The sequence below is a fragment of the Nannobrachium achirus genome (assembly GCF_963921795.1).
Source record: "Nannobrachium achirus genome assembly, chromosome: 3".
Taxonomy (NCBI): Eukaryota; Metazoa; Chordata; class Actinopteri; order Myctophiformes; family Myctophidae; genus Nannobrachium; species Nannobrachium achirus.
The window spans coordinates 43,133,238-43,158,308 of NC_137812.1; the positions used below are offsets into that span (position 1 = coordinate 43,133,238).

At 44.2% G+C, this 25,071-nt stretch overlaps 1 protein-coding gene across 2 annotated transcripts in view; it reads right to left on the reverse strand.

Annotated features, from left to right (window-relative positions):
* Positions 1–25,071, reverse strand: part of klhl5 (kelch-like family member 5) — a gene marked incomplete at its 5' end in the record, with an annotated part of 54,507 nt that overhangs the window by 11,944 nt on the left and 17,492 nt on the right. Inside the window, 4 exons of one of the 2 annotated variants that reach the window (XM_080721179.1) lie at positions 782–968; positions 8,717–8,929; positions 12,305–12,501; positions 13,485–13,621. In XM_080721179.1, the coding sequence (XP_080577305.1) occupies positions 782–968; positions 8,717–8,929; positions 12,305–12,501; positions 13,485–13,621 (734 nt within the window). Of the gene's footprint in view, positions 1–781; positions 969–8,716; positions 8,930–12,277; positions 12,502–13,484; positions 13,622–25,071 lie in introns of both variants that reach the window. The other variant, XM_080721180.1, reaches the window with a different exon arrangement.

Sequence of the window (25,071 nt, forward strand, 5' to 3'; positions counted from 1 at the left end):
CTTGTAGATCGTCTATTTGTTGGCAAAGACATTTGATAGAGAGTGAAAAAAAGACTGAATTAAGTACGGATATTATAAGTACCTTTTACCAATTATTGAGGGTTTAAGTAGTACCGTATATGCAGCTCGGCAAATACAATAATTGAATTGATCCCAGTGCATGACGGAGGACGATATCACGATAAATTAAATCTTCAAGATACGATTATCGTGAGTGTTTTTTATCACGATAAACGATAATATCGCTTGTCGTCCCATCCCTAGAAAAGAGTAGAAGAGTATAGCTTGAGTTGTACTTAGTTTCATGCAAGCGCTGCACACCGAAAATAGCAAATCTACAAGTACACAATGCCTCGGTGTGTGACACAATACATGTAAACTAGATAGTAAACTAGAAAAGTGGGCTACTCTGAGCACAGATCTCCGCCGGGCTGGGTTGCATACCCAGGGCTGTGCCAGTCATGGCGGTGCAGCCGTTAGAACAGGAGAAAGTTGTGGGGGGAAATAGTGGGCCCTATATAGTTATTTTGAGACGTGAGGCAGCCTGTTATAGTGCCACCACGAGGCTGAAATGAAAATGTTCCGGTCCAGCGGTGTCTGAGATTAGATGAACTGCTTACAGACAGACTGACCCACGGGAGTGAAAACATAATCCCATTGGACAGTGAACACATCGGAATGTAGTGTGGCATGTTGTCATCAGTCATAGTGTCCGTGCGTGCATGCATGCATTGCGTGCGTCTGCGTGTGTCATGTATAAGCCACTGTGCTATAGCGGTACCTTTAGTAGCGTCTATGCCCCCTACAGCGAACAGGGCCCCTACGGTGGCCTTGCGGGGTCTTGTGCGGGGGCTTTGGAGGAGGGGTCGACGCTGAGGCAGCAGGTGGTACTTCATTCCCTCCATGAGCAGTCGCTGGCACTCAACACTGTCCCGGAGCAACGGGTTGGACTCCAGGTCTGCCAGGAACTACACATAGATGCACACAGGCACGGACGCACACACGCACGCACGCACGCACGCACGCACGCACGCACGCACGCACGCACGCACGCACGCACGCACGCACGCACGCACGCACGCACGCACGCACGCACGCACGCACGCACGCACGCACGCACGCACGCACGCACGCACGCACGCACACACACACACACACACACACACACACACACACACACACACACACACACACACACACACACACACACACACACATTAAGTTTTAGCTTGCATCACCTCAATCCATCTGCCTGTCCCTTCTTAAATATATATCCGCACATCGATTGTAAGGCAGGTTTGTTCCTTGAAGGCAATAAACCCATGATTTACATTTAGATGGGTATGTATACTGTAGGTGTGTATGTACATTCAGAGAGGTATGCAGTGCATACTGTAGGTGTGTATGTATAGGTGTGTATGCGGAGGGACTGTATGCATGCTGGGAGAGGGGAGATTGAATCTTTAAAAGATTTATTAGAGGTTTTGAGAGCGTGTCTATGCAGGTGCTGAGATTACGTATTCCAGTGGGGACGTGTGGCGACGGGCAGGAGGTGACGCCAATAAGACAACAGGGCAGTGTTGAGCGTGACGGCTTGAGGCTTTGTTTCATGCTGAAGAACCAGGATTGGAAGTCTACTGTAGGGGTAAGGTGCCATCTCCGTTGGGAGTTGGACCGATGCTCACAGGGCCAGTGAGGAAGGACTGCTTTGTGAGGGTGCAATGAGAGCGCTAACCGCTAATGGATTCTATTCCATCAACATTTGTGATTGACGTGAAAACACGTCAATCAATTCTTCCTTCCCTGCTGTCCTGGCTTCCCACCATTATTACACAGAAACTAAACAGCCAGCATTAACCACTTAAAAGTCTTACTTACATCTGATATTGTCGCTGTCGGGCGGAAACCTTGTACAGTATGTACAAAACTGTTACTTTTCAGGAAGAAAGAACCTGTGTTCTAATGGATCGAATGTAGTTATTATTTAGTCACAAGATCTTGTTAATACTTTTCATTAGTTCAATATTTATAATGTTTCAGAAATAGTGCAGTGCAACACGATGTGAGCTTGTACTGTGGATTGGCTAGTATGGCTACTTAAAGGGGAAGACCACCCATTTTCAATATTGAACTATGTCAATAATATAACTTAGAGGAATTGTGAGGAAATAGAAAAAAGTTCCCACCCTTCTGTGTTGCCTAGAACTGGAGGATTGATTTTAGGGTTTGTATTTGTATTGTAAAGTACAACGGTGTGATGTCACCAAGTTGTACTTTACAATACAAACCCCAAAATCAATCCTCCAGTTCTAGGCAACACAGAAGGGGGGGGGGGACTTTTTTTCTATTTCCACACAACTCCTCTAAGGTATATTAATGACATACCGGTAGTTATTGAACTACCGGTATTGAAAATGGGTGGTCTTCCCCTTTAAGCTAATTTTGAGCGACAAAGTAGAGCATTAATTTACGGAAAATATAAAAAGTTGAATATGGCGATAGGAGGTTGTACATCAAGTAGTGAAAATAGCAGGCCTACAAGCTCACAACAACGCATTCCACACGTTGAGAGCATGTAGGCTACATCGGCTACTTTAATCGAATGTTTGCCTAAATTCATCGAATGTTTGTCTATTCATGACATGCCCAGAATAGGGACGCCGGTTAGATTTTTCTGTTGCAGTTTCAGCTGTGTGGAGTGGAATATGAAATTGTTGTTCACAGGCAAGATGAGAAAATCTTGCATGGCAAATGGATAAGCAGCTTACAGACACCAGGGTGAGCCTACACTAGCCTATCGCCTGGGGACCCAACAACGGACTGCTGTATTCACTGGTGTGGGTGAGAGAGAGAATACAGACAGCATGGGAGACTTACAAACAGCAGTGTGTGTGTGTGTGTGTGTGTGTGTGTGTGTGTGTGTGTGTGTGTGTGTGTGTGTGTGTGTGTGTGTGTGTGTGTGTGTGTGTGTGTGTGTCCTCTCCTGTGGTACTTATCCGTCATACTGTGAGGGAAGGGAATGTGTAAAAGGATGATAAGAAGGAATCTTCCCGACCTCCCCGTCACCCCCCACCCATCGCACACCAGGTGGGTGCAGCACTGCCCACCTAATTTTCTGTCCTACCACAACACACACACACACACACACACACACACACACACACACACACACACACACACACACACACACACACACACACACACACACACACACAGTCCCTACTCACAACCTCTTCCTCATGGCCTATTTCACACAGACACACACACACACCCCTCCATTTCTCACCGCAGCTCTGAGATATGTAGCTCTCACCTGCCCACTCCATCTTGACTTTTTATGGCCCCCCACCCACAGCCACTACCCCTCCATACCCACCCTGTAAATCTGTTTGATTTATGGCCTGTGGAGTCTCCTCACACAAGACTCGGCCTGTGACCAAGAGGGGACCAGCGGGTTGTAGGGGCTGTGTGTGTGCGTGGCGTGCACACATCCGTGCACACATCCATGTGCATGGTCTGTCTCCTGACACAGACCACATATTCAGACAGATCTTGGACATCAAATCAATGGACTGGAGGACAGCATGTCTAAGTGAGGACAGACCAATTTTGTCCTCCGACATGCTGTCCCCACGCTGCTGTCATTTTGAGTTTACTGCCGTGTCATACGTTTAAGGTACGAGGAACAGTAGGCATGCATCTTTTATGGTTAGGACAAGGGGATATGTAACGAAAGTAAGTCAATGCAATGCGCCAAAAACGTTTTCTAAAACACTGTGTGTGTGCGTGCGTGCGTGCGTGCGTGCGTGCATGCGTGCGTGCGTGCGTGCGTGCGTGCGTGTGTGCGTGCGAGCGAGCGCCCAAGCCGCCCATGCATGCATGTTTGTGGGTGTGAGATGGGGGACACCTGCTATGTTCGATTCCATGAAAGTTTCATTCATTGGCTGGTGGTGATTATTGATTGGTTGTTGTTTTATTGGTGTAGACAGCAACACGGCTCGTTCGATTGTCAGCATGCTGGGAAATGATCACTATGGACCTCTGCCCCAGTCCTCTCTCTCTCTCTCTCTCTCTCTCTCTCTCTCTCTCTCTCTCTCTCTCTCTCTCTCTCTCTCTTTCTCTCTCTCTCTCCATCTCTCTCTCTCTCTCTCTCTGCTCCTTTGTTCTCCTTCCCTGCCATTACAGTTCTATTTAACAGCCTCTTACCGTGTCTTTTATGCCTGCCCAAAGCCATATATCTTAAAGGATTTAAGACAGACAGCCATGGCACGGGCCTTGCAGAGAGCAAGGACAAAGACAGAAGAGAGCTGAGGAGAATAGATACTTTAATTGCAGTGAATCAAAAGTGAATTAATAAAGGGAATAAAAAAGGGTGTGTGCGCGCGAGACTGCGAGAAAGACCACCGTCTTACGCATTAATTAAGGCTCTGCCTCACATTAAACTGTTCATTAGCAGGTCTTCTAGAAACGTGTGTTTGACAGAGGGAGCAAGGGAGAAAAACGCGCACGCACGCACACACACACACACACACACACACACACACACACACACACACACACACACACACACACACACACACACACACACACACACACACACACACACACACACACACACACACACATATACACACAGGGGTCTTGGTCAGGCTTGCCACCTCCAGTACATCTAATTGCTTGAGAGGTTGGACAGATAGAGAGACAGTGAGTGAGACAGATGGACTATAGAGAGGGGAGATGGGAAAAGGGAAGGGGGAAATACAAGTTGGGTGCAGTACATATGTACATTATAAGATAATATAAGATAAGATTTTTTTTTTATTTATTTATTTGAAATTTCAATAGAGGATCAACCATTGAGTTGCAACAACTCGTTTTCGAGGGTGTCCTCGGCTCATAGCACAACAAACAACAACAATAAACAACACAGAACAACAAAACAAAAACATACATAGGCTCCTCCAACATTTCAACCCCCACTATACCCCGCACTCCAACAGTATACTAGTATCCTTAGTAAAAAATTAATACAAATTATATTCAAATGAAAACATGAAAAAATTAAATTAACCAAACTTTGCAGAGTTCAGATCATACAAATAACAGATCAGCATGAAAGAGAAAAGAAAAATAACTTGCATAATTACAGTCAAAAAGAATCAAAAACAAGAGCAGCTAGAAGTAAGATGGACCAACAAAGAAGACTTGAATGAATTAAAATTAGAAATTGCTCTGAGGGACAAGGGCAGGGTGTCAGCTGGTGCTTTAAACTTAAAGGCACGTCTCCCAATTTCTCTGTACATGCTGGGGACTATGAAAAAAAGATGTTGAGTATGTCTTAGAGAATAGGTTGAAGTAAATGGTTGTAAGTAATGTTTTAAGTATGACGGATAATCGAAATAAAAACATTTGAAAACAAAAAGTAACCAATGAAATGTTCTCCTAGCCTGTGGTGATAACCAGTTCAATGATTCATACATGACACAATGATGAGTAAGATAAGGACATCTCAAAACAAATCTACAAATACTATTATAAGCTACAGTTAAAGAATGGAGATGTGTTTCAGAGGTGTTCTGGTAAATTACATCACCATAGTCCAGTATTGGTAATAACAGCTGCTGGGCAATTCGTTTTCTTATTTTAAACCTAAAACAATTGATTGATCTGTACATAACTTTGAGACTAATGTTTATTTTAGTTCGAATGGATTCAATGTGAGGCTTGAAAGAAAGCTCAGAATCCAACCAGAGTCCCAGGTACTTGAAAGACTCAACCAATTTGAGAGGAGACTGATCAGAAAAACAAATTGACAAATCAGTGGGTAAATGATTGAGGTTGTATCTAGTGCCAAACAGCATACTACAGGACTTCTGTTTATTCAGTATGAGATTGTTATTTGTTAACCAATCCTGGACCAGGTAAAATTCAGACTGCAGATTTCTATGTATCTGAGCTAAATCAGAGTGAGATGAGTGAATGACCGTGTCATCTGCAAACAGATGCATTGAACAGAGTGACATTATTTTGGGTAGATCATTAATAAAAATTGTAAAAAGTAAAGGACCTAATATGGAACCTTGAGGCACCCCCTTTTCGACCACTAAAAATTCAGACTGAACTTGATTTAGAGAAACACATTGACGGCGATTATGAAGATAACTGTTAAACCAAAATAAAGCTTGTTGAGAAACACCAATTGCATGTAATTTATCTAGGAGTAAATAATGGTCAACTAAATCAAAAGCCTTGGTTAGGTCAATAAAAATAGCACCTGTTAGTTGTCCATTGCCAAAAGAAGAGAATACATCATTGGTAAATTTTGTGAGTGCGGTAGTGGTGGAAAATTTTGAACGGAAGCCAGATTGAAATGGAGATAATATATTGGAGTCATTTATATATTGAGATAGTTGGTTAAAAATTAATTTTTCGAATATTTTAGCAGTAGAGCAAATAATAGATATTGGCCTATAGTTATTAACATCAAGTGGGTCACCACTCTTATGGAGTGGAGTGACCCTTGCACATTTCCAGACTGATGGAAGCTGACAAGTAGACAATGACAAATTAAACAAATCGGCTAGAGGATAAATGAGTATCTGAGCTGCTAGTTTTATAAATTTTGCATCTAAGCCATCAGGACCAACAGCACAGCCATCTTTTAGGTCAGCAATTACTTGTAAAATTTCAGTGGGTAGAATCGGTCTAAATGTAAAAGACCCAGGAATAGTAGGATTGTTATCATATGTTTTTAAGTAAGGTGACTCATTGGAATACATGTTACCGACCGAAGCAAAATGGAGATTAAACATATTCGAGATGAGCGCAGGGTCATTGACAACCTCATCATTGCTACGAATTTGTGTCACAGAACTTTTTTTGGGACTCAGAATATTGTTCAATCTTTTCCAGAACCGTTTCGGGTTCTGAAAATCTTGAGCAAGACCCTGTCTGTAATAATCCGCCTCAGCATTCCTTGTTTGGGTTTTACAGTCATTTCTCAATCTTTTATAAACATCCCAGTCCGCTTGATCTCTGCTAGCTCTATATTTTGCCCAAGCCTTATCTCTACGTTTAAACTGATTTATTAACTCAGAGCTGACCCAAGGTAGATGTCTACCCTTAACTCTTACAGATTTCCAAGGGGCATGTTTATCAATAACTTTAGTGAACTCAGTCAAAAGAAAACTCCAAGCATCTTCAACAAAGGGTATCAACTGAAACCTATCCCAGTCAATAGAAACAACATCTTGAATGAAATTGTCAACATTTAATTTTTTACATTGTCTCATATTTATAAATTTTGGAGGAAGACTGGGAATTTTTATCTTCCATACACAAAAAATTACAGAATGATCGCTAAAGCAGTCAGAAAGTACCCCAGATTTAATAATCCTATCTGGATGAGAAACAAATATTAGATCTAAGAGAGTCGATGTTGTTTCGGTGACTCTGGTAGGCTCAGTGATCAGTTGAGTTAAATGTGTATTTTCAAATAGTTTTTTTATCACTTGAAGAAGAGCGAGCAAGCCAGCTGACATTAAAGTCCCCAAGAATGATCCGTTCTGAGTGACAATTCAAAGAGTTAATTGTGGACACTATTTCTTTGATAGAGTCCACTGGTGCGGCTGGGAACCTATAGAAATTTCCAATAATTAAAGCTATACTGTGTAAGATTCTCAACTAGTGGTCAGTAGCCATATAGCAAACCGCGGTCGCGTTCGCGTCTTTCGCCCGTTTTTCGTACCTTCACACCCCCGCGTCTGCCTCCACAACGCCGAGAGCTATCTTTAGAGGGGTCCCTGGTTCCTGGGCGTTCAGGCATTCCGGAGAAACGGACGACTTCACCCTGCCTGGTAGGCGAGATTACTTTTTGAGTAAAGAGACACACGGCGACTACAAATATGGCGACCCCACTTCAAGACCAGGGCAGATAAGCTGTGATTGGCCGGTAGTGTACCATGTGTGCATGATCGGCGATGTGATTGGGCAACGTATACACAACGTATACAGATGATGCAGATTACGTCATCATGGCGCGAAATTCTCCCCCCCTCACGGCTCATAGAAAACATATAAAGAGAAGGCTTCAGAAGCTGAAAATAACGGAGTGGGTGTTCTAAAACTTTAGCGATTTAACAGTTAGGACAATTTTAAGATTTGTTTTATAAAAAAAGTTACATAGTAAAACTTTAAGTGTTTATTTTGGTGAAACAGTATTTTAACAAAAACACACTCGAAGTGCTCCGATATAACTTTAGTGACCTTTAGTGATCACCATGGGACATTCAGTTGTCATAGCATGCAACAGTAATAAGACAGGAACACAGGACATTTACAGGTAAGAGTAGAGCTATAGGAATAAGGTACTAACATAGTACACTTTAAGTCTCTATTTATCCATATCACAATGGAAAAAAACATAAGAATATATTTTTAAATAATCTTTTTAATATTAATATTATATTACCTTTACAATCTTAGAGTTTGCCAATTAAGTGGGCTCTGGCCTACGTGGGAATCACTTTTGTATTGCCCATATTAACTGTATATACAGTATGTATAAAGTATATAAACATTGCAGTAGTGGCATGTAGATGTGCATTGCTCTAACCTGTGCTTGCAGAAGTAGCATGTAGAATAGATGTGCATAGTGTGGTTCTCCTAACCTGTGCATGCAGCAGTGGTATGTAGAATAGAGGTGCATTGCTCTGACCTGTGCTTGCAGCAGTGGCATGCGGATGTGAGCCAGCATGGAGGCCAGATGGGGGCTCCTGCCTGCAGCATCGTGGAGGACCCAGCTCAGCAGTGCCGTTACCACGGTTTCCTCGTCTGGAACGTTGATGTCATCCGAGGTGAGGAGTCTCTCCATCTCCTCCATGGGGAGCAGCAGGAACTCCTGGCCTCCGACCACATCCAGAAAGTGCTCCTAATTGAATGTCAGAGAGAGAGAGAGAGAGAGAGAGAGAGAGAGAGAGAGAGAGAGAGAGAGAGAGAGAGAGAGAGAGAGAGAGACATTAGAGAGGAGTGGGAGAATGGAGGGTGAGGGATAAACAAAAGGAAATATATTATATCTATATATTATATCTATATATTATATCGTTGTTGTCGGGTGGAAACCTTGTATGTTCAAAACCGTTTGTTTTGTGTTTATCATTTTAGAAACGATTGAAACTAGTGAAAATAGACGATCTACAAGCACACAACGCCTCGCACCGCGAGGCGTTGTGTGCTTGTAGATCTGCTGTTTTCACTAGTTTTGTGCGACAGTCTTGTGTGATGAAGCAGGGCTTTGCTTTACGAAAAAACGTACAAATGTGAAACTTGGAGATACAAGGTTTCTGCCCGACAGTGACTATATACTGTAACTGGGTTAGTGTGGTGGTGTTAACCTGCAGAAACTCATTGCCCTCTCGCTGTATTTTGCAGTTTCCGTTGCTCAAAAACATCCCTGTCTACCAAACAGTTAAAACACCAAAATACTGCATGTTTCTGCAGCTAAACACCAACACGCTACTCCAGTGGTTGATAACTGCTGCTTAACCCCCCTCCCCCCTCCCACAGGACAGCGGACATCAGGAGGCAGAACATTTTCGGAAGGCTGAAAGTAAGTCATAGTTTTAACTGCAAATGGAAAACCTCGCCCAGGCACACGACTCTACCAAGTCAGTCCACTGAATGGCATTTACATGGATTTGTATTAATCCTGTGCGTGTGTGTGAGCGAGTGTGTGTGTGCATGTGTGTGTGTTTGTGTTTGTAAGTGAATTACAGACAGAGGGAGCCAGTCACTACCAGATGAAGCCACCTAAACTATATAATTACCCCAGATTACAGTCAACGGTAATCCTCTTAAAGAGAGAGAGAGAGAGAGAGAGAGAGAGAGCTACAGAGAAAAGAGAGGACAGATGAAGAGAGAGAGGAAGTGAGAGAGACAGACAGAGAGAGAGAGGATGGAAAACAGAAGGATGGTGGAAGTAAAAGAGAATCGGAATGCAAACAACAACAACACAAATTGTGGAGAATAATAGAAATGATGAAGTGGTTATTTCCCAGTCACCATGGCAACGCCACTGCTGCGTGGAGCCAGAGTGGTGGCGGTGATGATGATGGTGATGGTATGTGGTGCGTCAAGAATGAGAAACCAATTTGTTGGCCGTGGAAAACATCAGGGTGGAAAGAAACGGAGTGAGAGCCCCGTCTGAGGCTAATGCCTCGCAGAGGGAGGGAGGGAGGATGGATGGAAGGGAGGGAGGGAGGAGAAAAAGAGGGATGTAAATGGAGGAAATAGAGCGAGGAGGAACAGAACAGAGGTGCTGATGAATACGACGAGGAGGACAGATGGTTACGCACGATTTATTCTGGGGTGCGCGCCGCAAATAGTGCAATGATCTGCAAGCATTGTGTGAGCTTGTAGATCGAGCTATTTTCGGCACGTGACACCACCATGCAAGTACAACGTGTGTGTGTGTGTGTGTGTGTGTGTGTGTGTGTGTGTGTGTGTGTGTGTGTGTGTGTGTCTGCGAGTGTGTCTGCAGGATTTGCTTAAAAAATATGCTTTGCGTGACGTTGCTGTCATGCAGAAACCTCTTATCTCCACATATAAACTTTGTATGTTTTTTTCTTAAATGAATGCCCTACTGCCTCACACAAAAATAGCAGATCTACAAGCTCAAAACGTGTCTTGAGCTTGTACATCAGCAACTTTTGCTGTTATAAGCTAAAAAATATAAAAGTAACATTTTTGGAAATATGAGGTTTCCACCCATAGTTTGCTTCAGTCCTTCTCCTGTAAGCATTTCTTTGTAGAATGGCCACAGGTTTTTCATATTTTCCAGCCACTACTACTTCATAATGATCAATCCCACGCTTGGCTCTAGCAGTGACTGCAGTGGTGGCCTTCTGCTGTAGCACCTCTGCCATTCATTGCGGCTGCTGTGGAACTAACTAAGGAGTGCGGCAGCTGTGCTGTACTGTACTGTAGTGTACCAGAGCAGTGGTTCTCAACCTGTGGTTCGGGACCCCAGGGGGGGTCCACAAATTATTTTGGGGGGTCCCCAGATGATTTCGCCCGCCAGGTCGCAAGTTACTATAAAAAGCTCCACCGGCTGTCCGTCCCTCCGTCAGTCCCTCCGTCAGTCCCTCCGTCCCTCCGTCCCTCCGTCTGCCCGTCACGTCACGTCACACTTTTGCCCTACTCTTATCTCTGGTACCGTTGCCCCTATCGATGCCAAACGTTGCACACACACTACTTGGCTAGCAAACCACAACCTCCAGCCCTGATTTCTCACATGGCCCTCTTCTAGCTAACCTGACTGCACCAGATGATGGCAGCAGTGCGTATCCGCTCTGCTTACCATCATCTGGGATCGCTCGCGCAGACTCGATGTAAGGGGCGGGTCATTTTTTCAAATTCTTTAGCAGGTGATTGGATGGGGCCGTCTCTCTATCACAGTCTGGGAGTGCCAACTCCAACCACTCATATTGGCCTGTCTGCATGACGTTACACCCAGAATCCGCCTCCTGGGTTTCCACGTGGTCTGCAATCAGACTCTATTGGCTCAGAGCCCGCCCGTAGCTGCCGCTGATTCGTCCGGCCCGGGACTTTACGAGTGTTATCAACTCCCCCCGAGAGATCTCAGATGGTAAAGTAGGGCGGTACGCACTACTGCCACCATCTGGCGCAGTCAGGTTATCTTCTAGCGGCACCATGAGGCCGATTTTTGGATTTTGGGCTAAAATCACGCAAAGTGGTACACAGTATCTCTAAAGTCATCTCCTCAACATGGATCTGTCCCATTTCCCATATTCCCTCCTGATTGGCTATGATTGCCTTCTAAAGTTTGTGTATGCGACCTGACGGTCGCTTATCTCCAGATTAGGGAGTCTTACTGGTTAACTTAATGTGCAACTCAACAGTAAACAAACCAGCATAACGTTTAAGTGTATAGAGGGTATCTGCACATTTCTAGAAGTGACAATTTAAGGACTTTTTAATACCTCTAAAATGACAAATTAAACATTGGCCAAATTGTCAAGTATTAGAGGCAGAAATTGTGAAAATAGCCAACCTACATGCTCACAACGCCTCGCGTTTGCGAGGCGTTGTGAGCATGTAGATCTGCTATTTTCACAATAGAACCGTGTTATACAAAATGTAATGCCTCAACTCTTAATGCTCGTCAGGGTGTGTGGGTGTGTGGGGGGTTCCCCAGTTAAAATGAGATTATGTTGGAGGTCACGGCCTGAAAAGGCTGAGAACCACTGCACTAGAGTACTGTAGTGTAGTGTGCCGCACCACCCACCATGGTGTAGTCGTGGGCGGCCCTCTGCAGGTCGTTGCAGCCCTGTGCGTCTGCGTAGGAGCGGATGCCCAGGCAGTTGGAGGGGTGGAGCTGCTTCATCAGGAAGGAGCAGCAGGCCTGCACCACCGCCGACAGCTGCAGCAGACAGGAGGCCGACAGCAGAGACTCGATGGTGTCCTCCCTCAACTCCAAGCGACCTGTAGATGATGGACGAGAGGACAGAGAGAGAGAGAGAGAGAGAGAGAGAGAGAGAGAGAGAGAGAGAGAGAGAGAGAGAGAGAGAGAGAGAGAGAGAGGGGAGACTTATTATACAAGCGTGTTGTGGTGGTTCATCCCAATGCTGGGGCTGCATTCAAATTGAAATCCTTTCAATCCAATTGACGTTATTATCCCATCAATGACAATTTAAATGGGATTGGTATGTATAGAGTATCACCATTTATTTTATAGATGGGAGAGGAGAGGAGAGGAGAGGAGAGGAGAGGAGAAGAGAAGAGAAGAGAAGAGAAGAGAAGAGAAGAGAAGAGAAGAGAAGAGAAGAGAAGAGAAGAGAAGAGAAGAGAAGAGACGGCTGCCCCCAAAGCTGACTGCCATCTTCGCTATCAGCATCATTCATGAGCTGACAGCTGTTATAATCTACTTGTGACTTTAAAGGTCTCCCCAGACAGCATATCATTGCTGTCAGGCAGAAACTTTATATCTCCATATTAAATCTTGTTATGTTTTTCTCAAAAGATAATGCCCTATTTTATCCTTGCCAGTGTGCCAGTGCCAATGTACAGGCTCACAATGCATCGCAATGCAATGCTTAGTGAGCTTGTAGATCGGTATTTAAAGAATGTTTAGAAGGTTTTCGCCTATAATGACAAGTGTCTGTGTGTGGGTAGTGGGTAATAATTAAATTATAAATATAAACATTTAACTCATTAAAAGTATTAACAAGAGTGACAAAAAACATAACTACATTGGATCTATTGGAACACAGGTTCTTTTCCCCAGTTGTTTTTGGGACATACAAGCCATTACAAGGTTTCCACCCAACAGAGTGACGATATTACATTTACATTTGCTGTAGAGAATAGCTGTACCTGTGTATGCATACTGTATGTAGTGAGATGTAGAGAAGGGTTGTACCTGTGTATGCATACTGTATGTAGTGAGATGTAAAGAAGGGTTGTACCTGTGTATGCATACTGCACCAACGACCACAGTGCCTCAGGGTCAACTCCCTCCATCTTCACCTCGTCTTGTTTGGCCTCTCGTACATCACTGGTGAACATGGCTGCAAAGTAGTCTGACACTGAGGACAGCACCAGTCTATGGAGAGAGAACATGTAGGACTTACCGAGACCACTCTATGAAGAGACAACACCCCCCCCCCTTTCCACACAGACACCCTAACCCTAACCCGCACGCACGCACGCACACAAACACATGCAGTACGTAAATCGACTTTGAGTACTTAGAAAAGCACTAAATGTCAGGTATTATTATGATTATTAACATGTAAGATCTATTGAGACAGCTCTATGAAGAGATAACATGTAGGATAGGCAGGAGAAAGACACAGAGACAGAGAGAGACCGACAGACAGAGAGAGACAGAGAGATAGACAGACTGACACTGGAGTAGAAGAATATTACCAGAGAACACAAGATGCCAAAAAATCAACTGATCAATTGTGCTTTATTTCTTGCACCTTTCAAGTGCTTTCTAGACTCAAAGCATTAAAGCAATAAGCCCCAGGAGGCCATGGTTTACACTACAGTGATGTTAGGACAGCTAAGGGATGTGTGACAAGTCTACAAGAATAATCTCTACAAAGAAGTAGTCCTTGACTGCCTGCCCTACACACACAAGGAAATGCTATAGAGAGTATGTGCATGCATAAAGTGAATGGTAAATCGAGTGGGAAAGTGAGTGACAAAGTGTGTTTAACGTCATTTAACGTTGTTTAATGCAATCAGATAGGACTTTTCTGTTTGGATTTATGGGCTGTCAAGGCCAGGAAGTATTTCTTTGCCACTCAGTAGGCGTTCCTGCATAACTTCCAGGTATGATGATGATGTCACACATGCATACCCTCTGCATGTGACATCATCATCATGGGGGCGGCATAGCTCAGGGTAGAGAAACCGTTATTAGAGCACGAAGGGTTCCCGAAGGGTTCCCAGTTCGAATCCGGGCTCCCCCTGAGTTAATGTCGAAGGGTCCTTGGGCAAGACTCTGAACCCCTAATTGCTCTCGGTGAGTAGGTTGGTGCCTTGCATGGTTTCCTCCGCCACCGGTGTATGAATGTGTGCGTGAATGGGTGAATGTAATGCACAATCTCTGTAAAGCGCTTTGGATAAAAGCGCTATATAAATGCACCATTTACATTTACCCTCTATTCTGAAGGTCCCGAACGGTGAATATTGTGAACACACTGTTATGGTAGTAATACACACGCAGTCACAGGTGTGTATTCATAAAGCATTTTACAACTACCTTGGACACGCCACAGCAAATCACGATCAAAGACCGGAACAATCCGTTTTATGTGAAGAAATAAGCAGTGAGGAAACCCGATACTGTCCGAGTAATAATAATGCTAGTCTGTCAAGAGGGCACAGATAAAGGCAGGAGAATTGTACTCTATGACAGTGTAAAACAATTACCCTGTCCATTTCATGGTTCCATCTTTATGTTTTACGAGTTAACAAACTGGATTTTACTGCGAGGCGATGAAATGAAACAGCACTGAGAGTAGTATTTGGATATAAACTGCAGGATGAGTTTAGGGGAGGAGAGAGAGGGAGGAAGAGAGAGGGAGGAGGGATGGAAGAGGTTAAGAGAATGAGAGGAGGATGAAAGGACCAGAGGCTGGAGAAAGAGAAGGTGGCAGTGGTGGGAAAAGTACTACTTGTTTTACTTAAGTAAAAGTTTCAATACTGCAAAAGAAATACTCTGTCCGGAATTCAAAATGTACTTGAGTAAATGTACAAATGTATTGGCATCAAAATGTACTTAAAGTACCAAATGTAAAAGTACTCATTATGCAGAATGTCCCATTTCAAGTTTTCAAATGTATACAAATATTTAGAAAATAGCAGAAGCAGATTGCCGAAATGTACAATATAGAGTTGAAGTGGTTAATGAATGTTTTGTAATAATAATCAATCTACAAAGCCTCAAAATGTACTTAGTTACTTTACAACAGTGGAAGGTGGCTATTGATGGTAAAAGTGAGAGAGGCTAGATGGTGTGCTTTTGATACTGACTTTGCTCCAAACAGGACAAATAGAAGGTTTGAAGCCTGGAGGGGTAAGGGACTTACTAACTACATTTCATTTTTATATATGGTCGAAATACAGAGATACAAAGATCTCTCAGCAGTCGAATCGGAGTTTTACCACATACTAAAGTCATCCCTTGTTTCGGTTCCCGGTAAATCCGTCTCCATGCTGTACACTGCATTGGGTAACACAAATAATACACTCTGTACATTGGAGAGGGAGGCTGGGATTGAGATATCAGAGGAGATGTGGGAGAGGATCTGGGACTTCCAGTGGTCCTCGACTTGCTCCATGGACTGGAGAGAGCACAGCTGGAAAAATATGATCAGGTTCTTTAGGACCCCATACCAGGAAAAATACAAGGGTGTGACTAGACCATGCTGGCGAGAATGTGCAGTCCAAAGAGCCAACCATTTCCACATTTTTTGGGGGTGCCCCAAGTTGGAGGTTTTCTGGAAAGATGTCCATAAATCACTGTGTTCAGTTTTTAATTACCAAATACCCTTTAACTTCGAAGCCTTGTACTTGGGGCATGTGGAGTGCATAAATCAGCCAAAAGACAAAAGGTTATTACAGGTGCTCTTGGTGGCAAGCAAAAAATCAATAACTAGGAGATGGCTAACCACAAACTCGCCCACATTGGGGGACTGGCATGGGATAATTATGGAAATCTTCAAAATGGAAAAGCTAACCTACCTCCTTAGAACTCAGTTAGAACGTTTCTACCAAATTTGGAGTAAGTGGATAATCCACATAGACACATAAACAAAGCAGACTTTGTTTAACCCCATTGATCCTCCTGCTTATATTAGGTCTCCTATACTTATACTACTAACAATGTGCTCCCTCCTTTGGTCGTTCACTATGTGAACTTGGTTCCTTTTGGTTCATCGCCCGGTGTCTCCACAGCATTAAGGTAAATACTTTCTTTACTGTGTGTTTTATTTTTATTTTCTAAACGAGAAGTGCTACCTCTATACCATTGAGTAAGTGTTGTCTTCTATGTATAAGGACTACAGTAAGGACTTCATTTACGCCGTGTTGGTTATTTCTCCCCAAGCAGTGCCTTGGGAGAACCGAGCACTCGGCAAGGACAGCATGGAACAATGGGGGAATGGGGAAAAAAGAAGGGGGGAAAAAAACAAAACTATTTACTGTCAATAAAACAGATATTAAAAAAGAAAAAAAGTGAGAGAGGCATGATGAAGCCTGGTGTATGCTTTAGTGACATGTTGTGAGCTTGTAGATCAGCAATTTCTGGAGTGTGCATGAGGGTGTGTAGACAGTTTGAATAAGGAGCGGTGGGAAAATCCGAGAAGATAAGAGACACGGCAACGGATGAAAATGAGAGAAAAAGAGGCCACGAGCAGAGAGAGGATCAAGACAGAAACCGAGCTGTTGGAGCCGTTGGCTGAGGGAAATAATTAAATAAAACATTCAGTGCAAAGTTTCTAATCATTTTACGGCCTAATGAGCATTTGTTCAATTATACCAGCAGAGTATAGAGTCAGCATAATAACACTGCCTGTGACTCAGGGTGACTGATCCACCAGGGAGAGAGAGACAGACAGACAGACAGACAGACAGACAGACAGACAGACAGACAGACAGACAGACAGAGAGAGAGAGACAGACAGACAGACAGACAGAGAGAGAGAGACAGACACACAGAAAGAGAGAGAGAGAGAGGAATGAATGAGGGATGTAAGGAGAAAGAGAGACGGGAGCTTATTCTGATCAGAGATGGCTTTGTTCTGCTAAGGTAAGCAATCCTCACAGACTGACAGTAAGGATTTCATATCTCTCTCTCACTCACGCACACACATGCGCGCGCACACACACACACACACACACACACACACACTTAAAAAGGATTTCACTCCAAGCTTTCATACTGCTTGCAGTGCTTGTCAATTGAGGGAGCAGAGATTTTTGTCAATCTGCATGTGTCTATCATGCAGGCAGGGCTTACTAGAGAGAAAGGAGAGGGGATTGATGGTGAGAACTTGAGAGTACAGAGACAGAAAGAGTGTGGGAGGGGGGGGAGGGGGGGGGGGGCAAATAGAGAACCAGAGAGGAGAGGAGAGGAGAAAGACAGGAGAGGCGAGAGAGAAAAGGGAGAGAGATATAGAGGGGGAGAGAGGAGAGAGAGAACAAGGGACTATGGGTAATGGAGAGACAGTGAATGACAAAGAGAAGTGGACAGAGGGCTAACATGTGTGTGCAGGCACATGCACACAGACATCAAAGGGGGCTTGAGCCCCTGCCCTTTTACTCGTCTGTAAAAAGTGCCCTCTCCAGACCACGAATGCAGTTTTTACTATGGTGAAAGAAGTTCAAATGCCCTCTTTCCATGCCATACCTGAAGGCAGCATTCAAGAGAATTGGGCTTGCAAAGCTGGTGTCATACTGGGATGCCCCTCCCCCGGCAGCCATTTTGAGAGGGTTGGGGGATATATACTAGCTATAGTAGCAGGGCTTGACATTAACTTTTTGAGGCACAGTGTCATCTGGACAAGTACATTTCCCATTCACTTGTCCAGGCACAAAAGTAACTGGTCAATTTGCCATTTCAGTCACTTTTTTCCCCCTTTTTTTTGGGACAAATAAATAAGACCTCCTTGGCCCCCTCCACTCCACAGTCCTGCTAGGAGCATCACAGAAAAAGTGAAACCAAAAGCCACAAGTATATTTAATTACTCTTAAATCTTTATCCCACGATTTTGTAACCCATTTTTCACCCAGGGTCAAGTACATGTTTAATTAACTTGTTCATAAGGATTTATAGTTGTCCCGGACAACAGGCCAAGCCTAATGTCTATGAGCCTTTCTGCAGCGCAAAAAAATCAAATAAAAAATAAAGTTGAGCCTCAATGCAAGCGTAGTAGCTATAAGGAACATTTTTAAATGTACTTGTGGCTTTTGGTTTCACTTTTTCTGTGACGCTCCTAGCAGCTTTGTGCTGTATAGACTATGGACTGTGGAGTGGAGGGGGCCAAGGGGGTCTTATTTATTTGTCCAAAGAAATAAAATACAAAATACTGTGAAATTGCAAATTAACAAAGTGACTTTTGTGCCTGGACAAGTGAAAGGGAAATGTACTTGTCCAGAGGACACTCTGCCTCAAAAAGTTAATGTCAATCCCTGCTACTATAGCTGTGGCTTTTGGTTTCACTTTTTCTGTGATGCTCCTTGCAGCTTTGTGCTGTATGCAGATGGACTGTGGAGAGGAGGGGGCCAATTTATTTGTAAAAAAAAAAAAAAAAGAATAAAAAAACTGTCCAGATGACACTGTGCCTCAAAAAGTTAACTTCAAGCCCTGCTACTATAGCCAGTATATATCCCCCGACCCTCTCAAAATGGCTGCCGGGGGAGGGGCATCCCAGTATGACACCAGCTTTGCAAGCCCAATTGCCATGTCCAAATTCTCCTGAACTTGAATGCAGCATCTCATGTTGAAAGAATTGCCCTCTCTGTGTAGAAATCCATGACGTTACGCTGCATCTCCAGTAGTGACTAGATCATGCTAAATAGCCGACCTCCAAGCTGCGCTGCGTTGTGAGCTTGGAGGTCTGCTATTTTCGATATTTTCACCAAAAAGCCCTTTTAGAAATTTCAGCCCCTGCCTCTCTAACATTCTATGCACGTACCTGGGCTCATATGTGTGAGATAAGGTCAATTACAAAAACGACAGACAGACAGACAGACAGGAGAGGCTGAGAGGAGAGATTGAAGGAGAGCGACAGAGTGAGAAAGGGAGATTGATGAAGGAGAGAGAGGCTTAAATGTTTAAAGGTCACTCCTATGAAAGAATGTTAATTAATTCCCCATGGTAACGGCCATAAATCTGTTATCCCTGTCCTTCAACCATGGGCTGAAAGCATGCGCACGCGCACACACGCACGCACGCACGCACGCACGCACGCACGCACGCACGCACGCACGCACGCACGCACGCACGCACGCACAGACAGTGAGGGCAATTCTTTCAACATGAGATGCAGACACACACACACACACACACACAAAAGGACACAGAAATACACGCACCAGGGGCGTCAATTGGGTATGGCAGGGTTATGCAGCTGCCATACCCTGGGTCCAGGGGGGAAAATGTTTTAAATAAAAATCCATGAATGTCTCTTTGTGTTCACACCTGTATTTCACATTTGTGTTTTGCATCTGTGTTTCATATTTGTTGCGACCGTCAGGTCGCAAGTTAATATGAAAAGCTCCACTGTCTGTCAGTCTGTCCGTCACGTCACGTCACGTCACGCCACGTCACGTCACGTCATGTCACGTCACGTCACACTTTTGGCCCTACTCTTATCTCCAGCACTGTTGCCAAACTTTGCACACACACTCCTTGGCTGGCAAACCACAACCTCCAGCCCTGATTTCTCACATGGCCTCTTCTAGTGCCACCATGAGGCTGATTTTTGCAAAACACATTTTAGGACACTGCTCCTACAGATTTAGCCCTAAAATCACGCAAAGCGGTACACAGTATCTCTAAAGTCATGTCATCAACATGGATCTATCCCATTTCCCATATTCCCTCCTGATTGGCTATGATTGCCTTTATAACTCACAATTACCATTTGTAACTCAGAGAAAGTAGACATTTGAGATTCAATAACTTTATTGCCATGTCAACATAGTTGATAGGAATTTGTCTTGGTTCACTCTCAGATGTAAAACATAAGACATAGAACAAGGACAGCGTAGCAACACACCATATACCGGTACAGACACCCATAACACACAAAAACAAACCACTACGACTGATTTTACTGTGTAGGAACTAACTTGGTAAGTTTGTAGTGACAATGCAGCAGACAGTCAGAACACAGTCAATGTGGCACCTGTACAAATGTATTAACCACATCATGCCTAACGGGCCTATTCTGGTCAACTGATTGTCCGTCCTTAGCATTGTACGATGAGCTGTGGCCTCACACACACACATGCACGCACACAAGCATGCACGCGCGCGCGCACACACACACACACTCACACACACACACACACACACCCACACACACACACACACACACACACACACACACACACACACACACACACACACACACACACACACACACACACACACAAGGAGGGAACGCAATGACACACTGCTCTGTATTTCTGGAGGGAGGAGTATTTGGACATAATCAAGGAACAAAATCAAGGAGCAAAACTCTCAAGGTCACGTGCGCGCGTGTGTGTGTGTGTGTGTGTGTGTGTGTGTGTGTGTGAATCTCATTACCGAGACTGACTGGGTCCTGGCAAGATTGCCTGGAGCATCAGCATACGTGTGTTTCTGTGTGCATGTGTGGTTTACAGAAAGCATGTCACTATAGACTATAGTCAGCAGGAAGTTGGCATGCCAATATTCCAGTCAGGTATCTCACACACACACACACACACACACACACACACACACACACACACACACACACACACACACACACACACACACACACACACACACACACACACACACACACACACACACACACACACACACACACACACACACACACACACACACACACACACACACACACACACACACACACGTTACCAGAGTCCTTAATTCATCCTGGAGGGCCACAGCTCACTGTGAGCGACACAAGCTATTTACAGCACAGCATGGACTATTTACACGCTCATACGCTCAGACACGTGCGCACAAACACACACACACACACACACACACGCACAGTCGCACACTGAGTGGAAGAGGAAGACACATACATGAGATGCAGGGAGGAAGCTGCAGTTTACAGTAATGCAAGGAACAGCAGGAGTTGGAGAAGAGAAAACAGAGGGAGCTGGATGAGGACAGTGCATATACAGAACGCATGCTTACGCGAACAAAACATTGAATAAAATCCCAAGTGTTTCTGAGACATCACGGTTTTGCAAATCAACGCTTAGGATTTAAAGTGTTTGTGTAAGAGAATGACACAGAGAGAGAGAGAGAGGCTAAGAGAGAAATAAGGAGAGAAGGAGGGGTGGGGGGGTGGGGGGGTGGGGGTGGAGGAAAGAGAAAGAATGGGGAAACTCATAGAAACAGAGGGAGCGACAGAAAAAAAGAGGAGGAGGTGGAGAACGGAATGCTGATTTATCATGTTCTCTCTGGGTCTCTAAACAGAGCTGGAGTTTTGTTCGAACTGTGCTGCTCGTAGCAAACTCCTAGAAATGCCTTTATAGAAGTAGTCTATTCAGCATGTACAGCGTGTGTGTGTGTGTGCGTGTGTGTGTGTGTGTGTGTGTGTGTGTGTGTGTGTGTGTGTGTGTGTGTGTGTGTGTGTGTGTGTGTGTGTGTGTGTGTGTGTGTGTGTGTTGTGTGGTTGGGGGGAGGGCGGGGGGAGAGCGAGAGGGAGAGGGAGTGAGAGAGAGAAGGGGGTGTGTGTTTTATTCCCAGAAAAGAGCTTTTTATCCTTCGCATACAGTAAATCAATGCGGTACAATACAACTTTCTAAACCAGGACAACTTGCTTCCACCCCTCACACAAACACACTCATACAGCAAAATCCTGAATGTTAACTCTGAGGGCCCTTATTTAGACGATCTAAGGCACACAGCGGTGCATGGTGAAAAATACGCAATGCAATTGGGTTTGGGGTGTGTGTGTGTCCTCTTCAAATTTCACCAGTTAAAGGGCGAGTTATCTGGTCAGAAAAGCCGGGCAAAAAGAGGTTGTTTAAGTCACGAATTAGTAATGACAATGGGCGTATTTTGTTTTGGAAAAGAGAATGCGAGCACCCTTCAGTTGAATAGTTTACAGTTCACGTTTATCGCATGGCTCTGACAGGAAACATTATCTTTTAGAAATAATCACGCTGGCCGTGGGCTGAAACGTCTGTGTTTGATTCTGCTGCTGAGTTGTTCAATAAATAAGATATCCTAAAGGACCAAGTGTTCTTGGTCCTTAGATGCTTATTTGCGACCGCAGGTCATAGTTAACAATGAAAACCGGCACATCTTGTCCACGTATCCGTGTATTTCTGTAAGCCACGCCTGACACTGTGATTCCCCTGGCACATCACTGTGACATCACAGGTCTATGAGTTTGCTGTGATGTCAGGGGAACCACTCTTAACAGAATGGGTTTGCCACTATGACATCACACTCTGGCTTCAATGTGATGGCACACTAACATAATCCCTTTTATGCCCATATATGGAGTTCCCTGATGTCATCAATATTAAGGCCATATTTAACAGGACATATGGGAATGCCCATATATGGAGGCCATATCGGCCACATACCACACTAACAGAATCCATATATGGCCAAGACAGCCCATCTGTGTGGCTGGTTCTACAGACAGGGATCTCCATGTATGGGCATAAAAGGGTATGATGTCAGATGTCATAGACATCATAGGACTTTCACATAACAAACTAGAAGCAGTGCTCTTCCGAGCACAGGTCTCCACCAGGCCGTGCGTCCTGGTGGTGCTACTGTATAATAGGCCAATGTAAAAAGGGTGGCATATGTTCTTCACCTTAGATCTTTCATGGCAATCGGACGCTGCATGCATGATTTCAAGCATTGTGTTACAAAAATGTGTTTTGCTAAAGTCTACCTGCTGGTGGCGCTATAACAGGACAATGTTAAAAAGGTAGCATTTGTTCCTTGACCTAGTGGGAATATGTATGGCAAATGTCACGGTAATCGCAAGCTGCGTTGATGATTTGAGGCATTTTGTTCAAAAACGGAGCAATCCTGCAAACTTTGAAAGCTAATATTAGCCAATCAGGATGGAATATGAAATATCAGACGGATCGGACTTGATCACATGACTATAGAGATACTGTGTACCGATTTGCATGATTTTTGGATAAAATCTCAAGGAGTAATATCCAAAAATGTGTTTCACATAAGTCGGCCCAAAGGTGGCGCTATAAAAGGCTGATGTGAAAAATGCAGGGCAAAGGTTTATCCTTAGCCTCTAGGGAGTGCGCTTACAAAGTTTGAAACTGATCGGTGGAGTTATAGGTAAAACCACAAATCGGGCTGTTATAGCGCCACCATGAGGCTGATTAAAAAAAAATTAAGTGGCATTTCTTCCTCGGCCTAGTGGGAACGTGTGTGCGCAATTTCATGTTAATTGCGTTTGTGATTTGAGGCATTTTGTTCAAAACGGCTCAATCCCACAAACTTTGGAAGCCAATCTTAATAATATGCAAAATCGGACAGATCCGTGTCGATCACATGACTGTCGAGATATTGCCTACCGATTTGTAGGATTTTTGGACAAAATCTGTAAGAGTAGTGCACAGAAATGTGTTTAGCAAACATCGGCCACTAGTTGGCGCTAAAAAAAGGCCCATTTGAAAAATTTAGGGCAGAGGTTCTAGATTGGCATCCAGGGAATGTGTGTGCTCACTTTGGCAGTGACCGGGCCAACGGCGACTGAGATTTGGCGCTCACGAACTGCGAGGACGCACGGACGCACGGACGCACGGACGGACGCACGGACGGAGAGGAAAACATACTCTCCCCCATGCCTTCGGCTGGTGGAGACAATAACTGAGTAAGCATGTTTGGGCTGCTCTCACAGCATATTTCCATATACAGTACATGGATCTCCATATATGGGTACCAGGGGTCTCCATATATGGGTAACTGGTCCGATATACATCACTGGCCAGAAGGCCAGAATTGGCCATTACTAGTTTTTGGCAAATACTAGTTTTTATGCTTATACAGTACATAGTTATTACGTTTATGGCATACTGTAAGATAACATAAATTAGACCAATCAGATTGTCTTCTCTAATTCTCTTTAAGAGAATTGAGCACTTGAGATAGGTCCATTGCTTTTTAAATGATGGATTCTGTAAGTTGCTGAGAAAAAGTGAGAGTGTGCAACGAACTAGAAGCATTAATAATGTCATATAACGCTCTCAGGAGACGGGGAAACTGGCAATTTGGGCCTAGAAGGAATCACACCTTGCATCTATCGCATCTGTGATATGTTGACATATCAACTTAATAGTCTAACCTTATGTTCTTTGTTTGAACCAACCACCAGTTAAAGCAAGATAGAGATGCTGTGTCTTGTCTTGTGCGTCCTTGTGTCAGAGCTCCAAAATCCATATTAACGATTGTTACTGCGCTCTTAGAGGGTATTCTAAGAGCACAGTAACTAATGTGGAGATCTGATAACGGAAATTCACCACGATAAAATGATCTTATCGCAATAAAGAATTACATATAAGCTCTACGTCCCCATCCCCGCTTTGTCACCATCTGTGCTTGAAGGACTATACAGGAGTAGACAACTGGTGGAAGCCTCCTCATTGGCCTCATCCTTGAACTCATTAACAGCTGGTCTCATCCTTGTACACATGAACCCTGGTCTCATCCTTGTACACATGAACCCTACTGTTGCTGTCTACCAGAGACCTCCTGCCCAGAAAGCCACAGCAACAGCACATCACACTGTGATCTATGATGGATGAGAAGCAGAT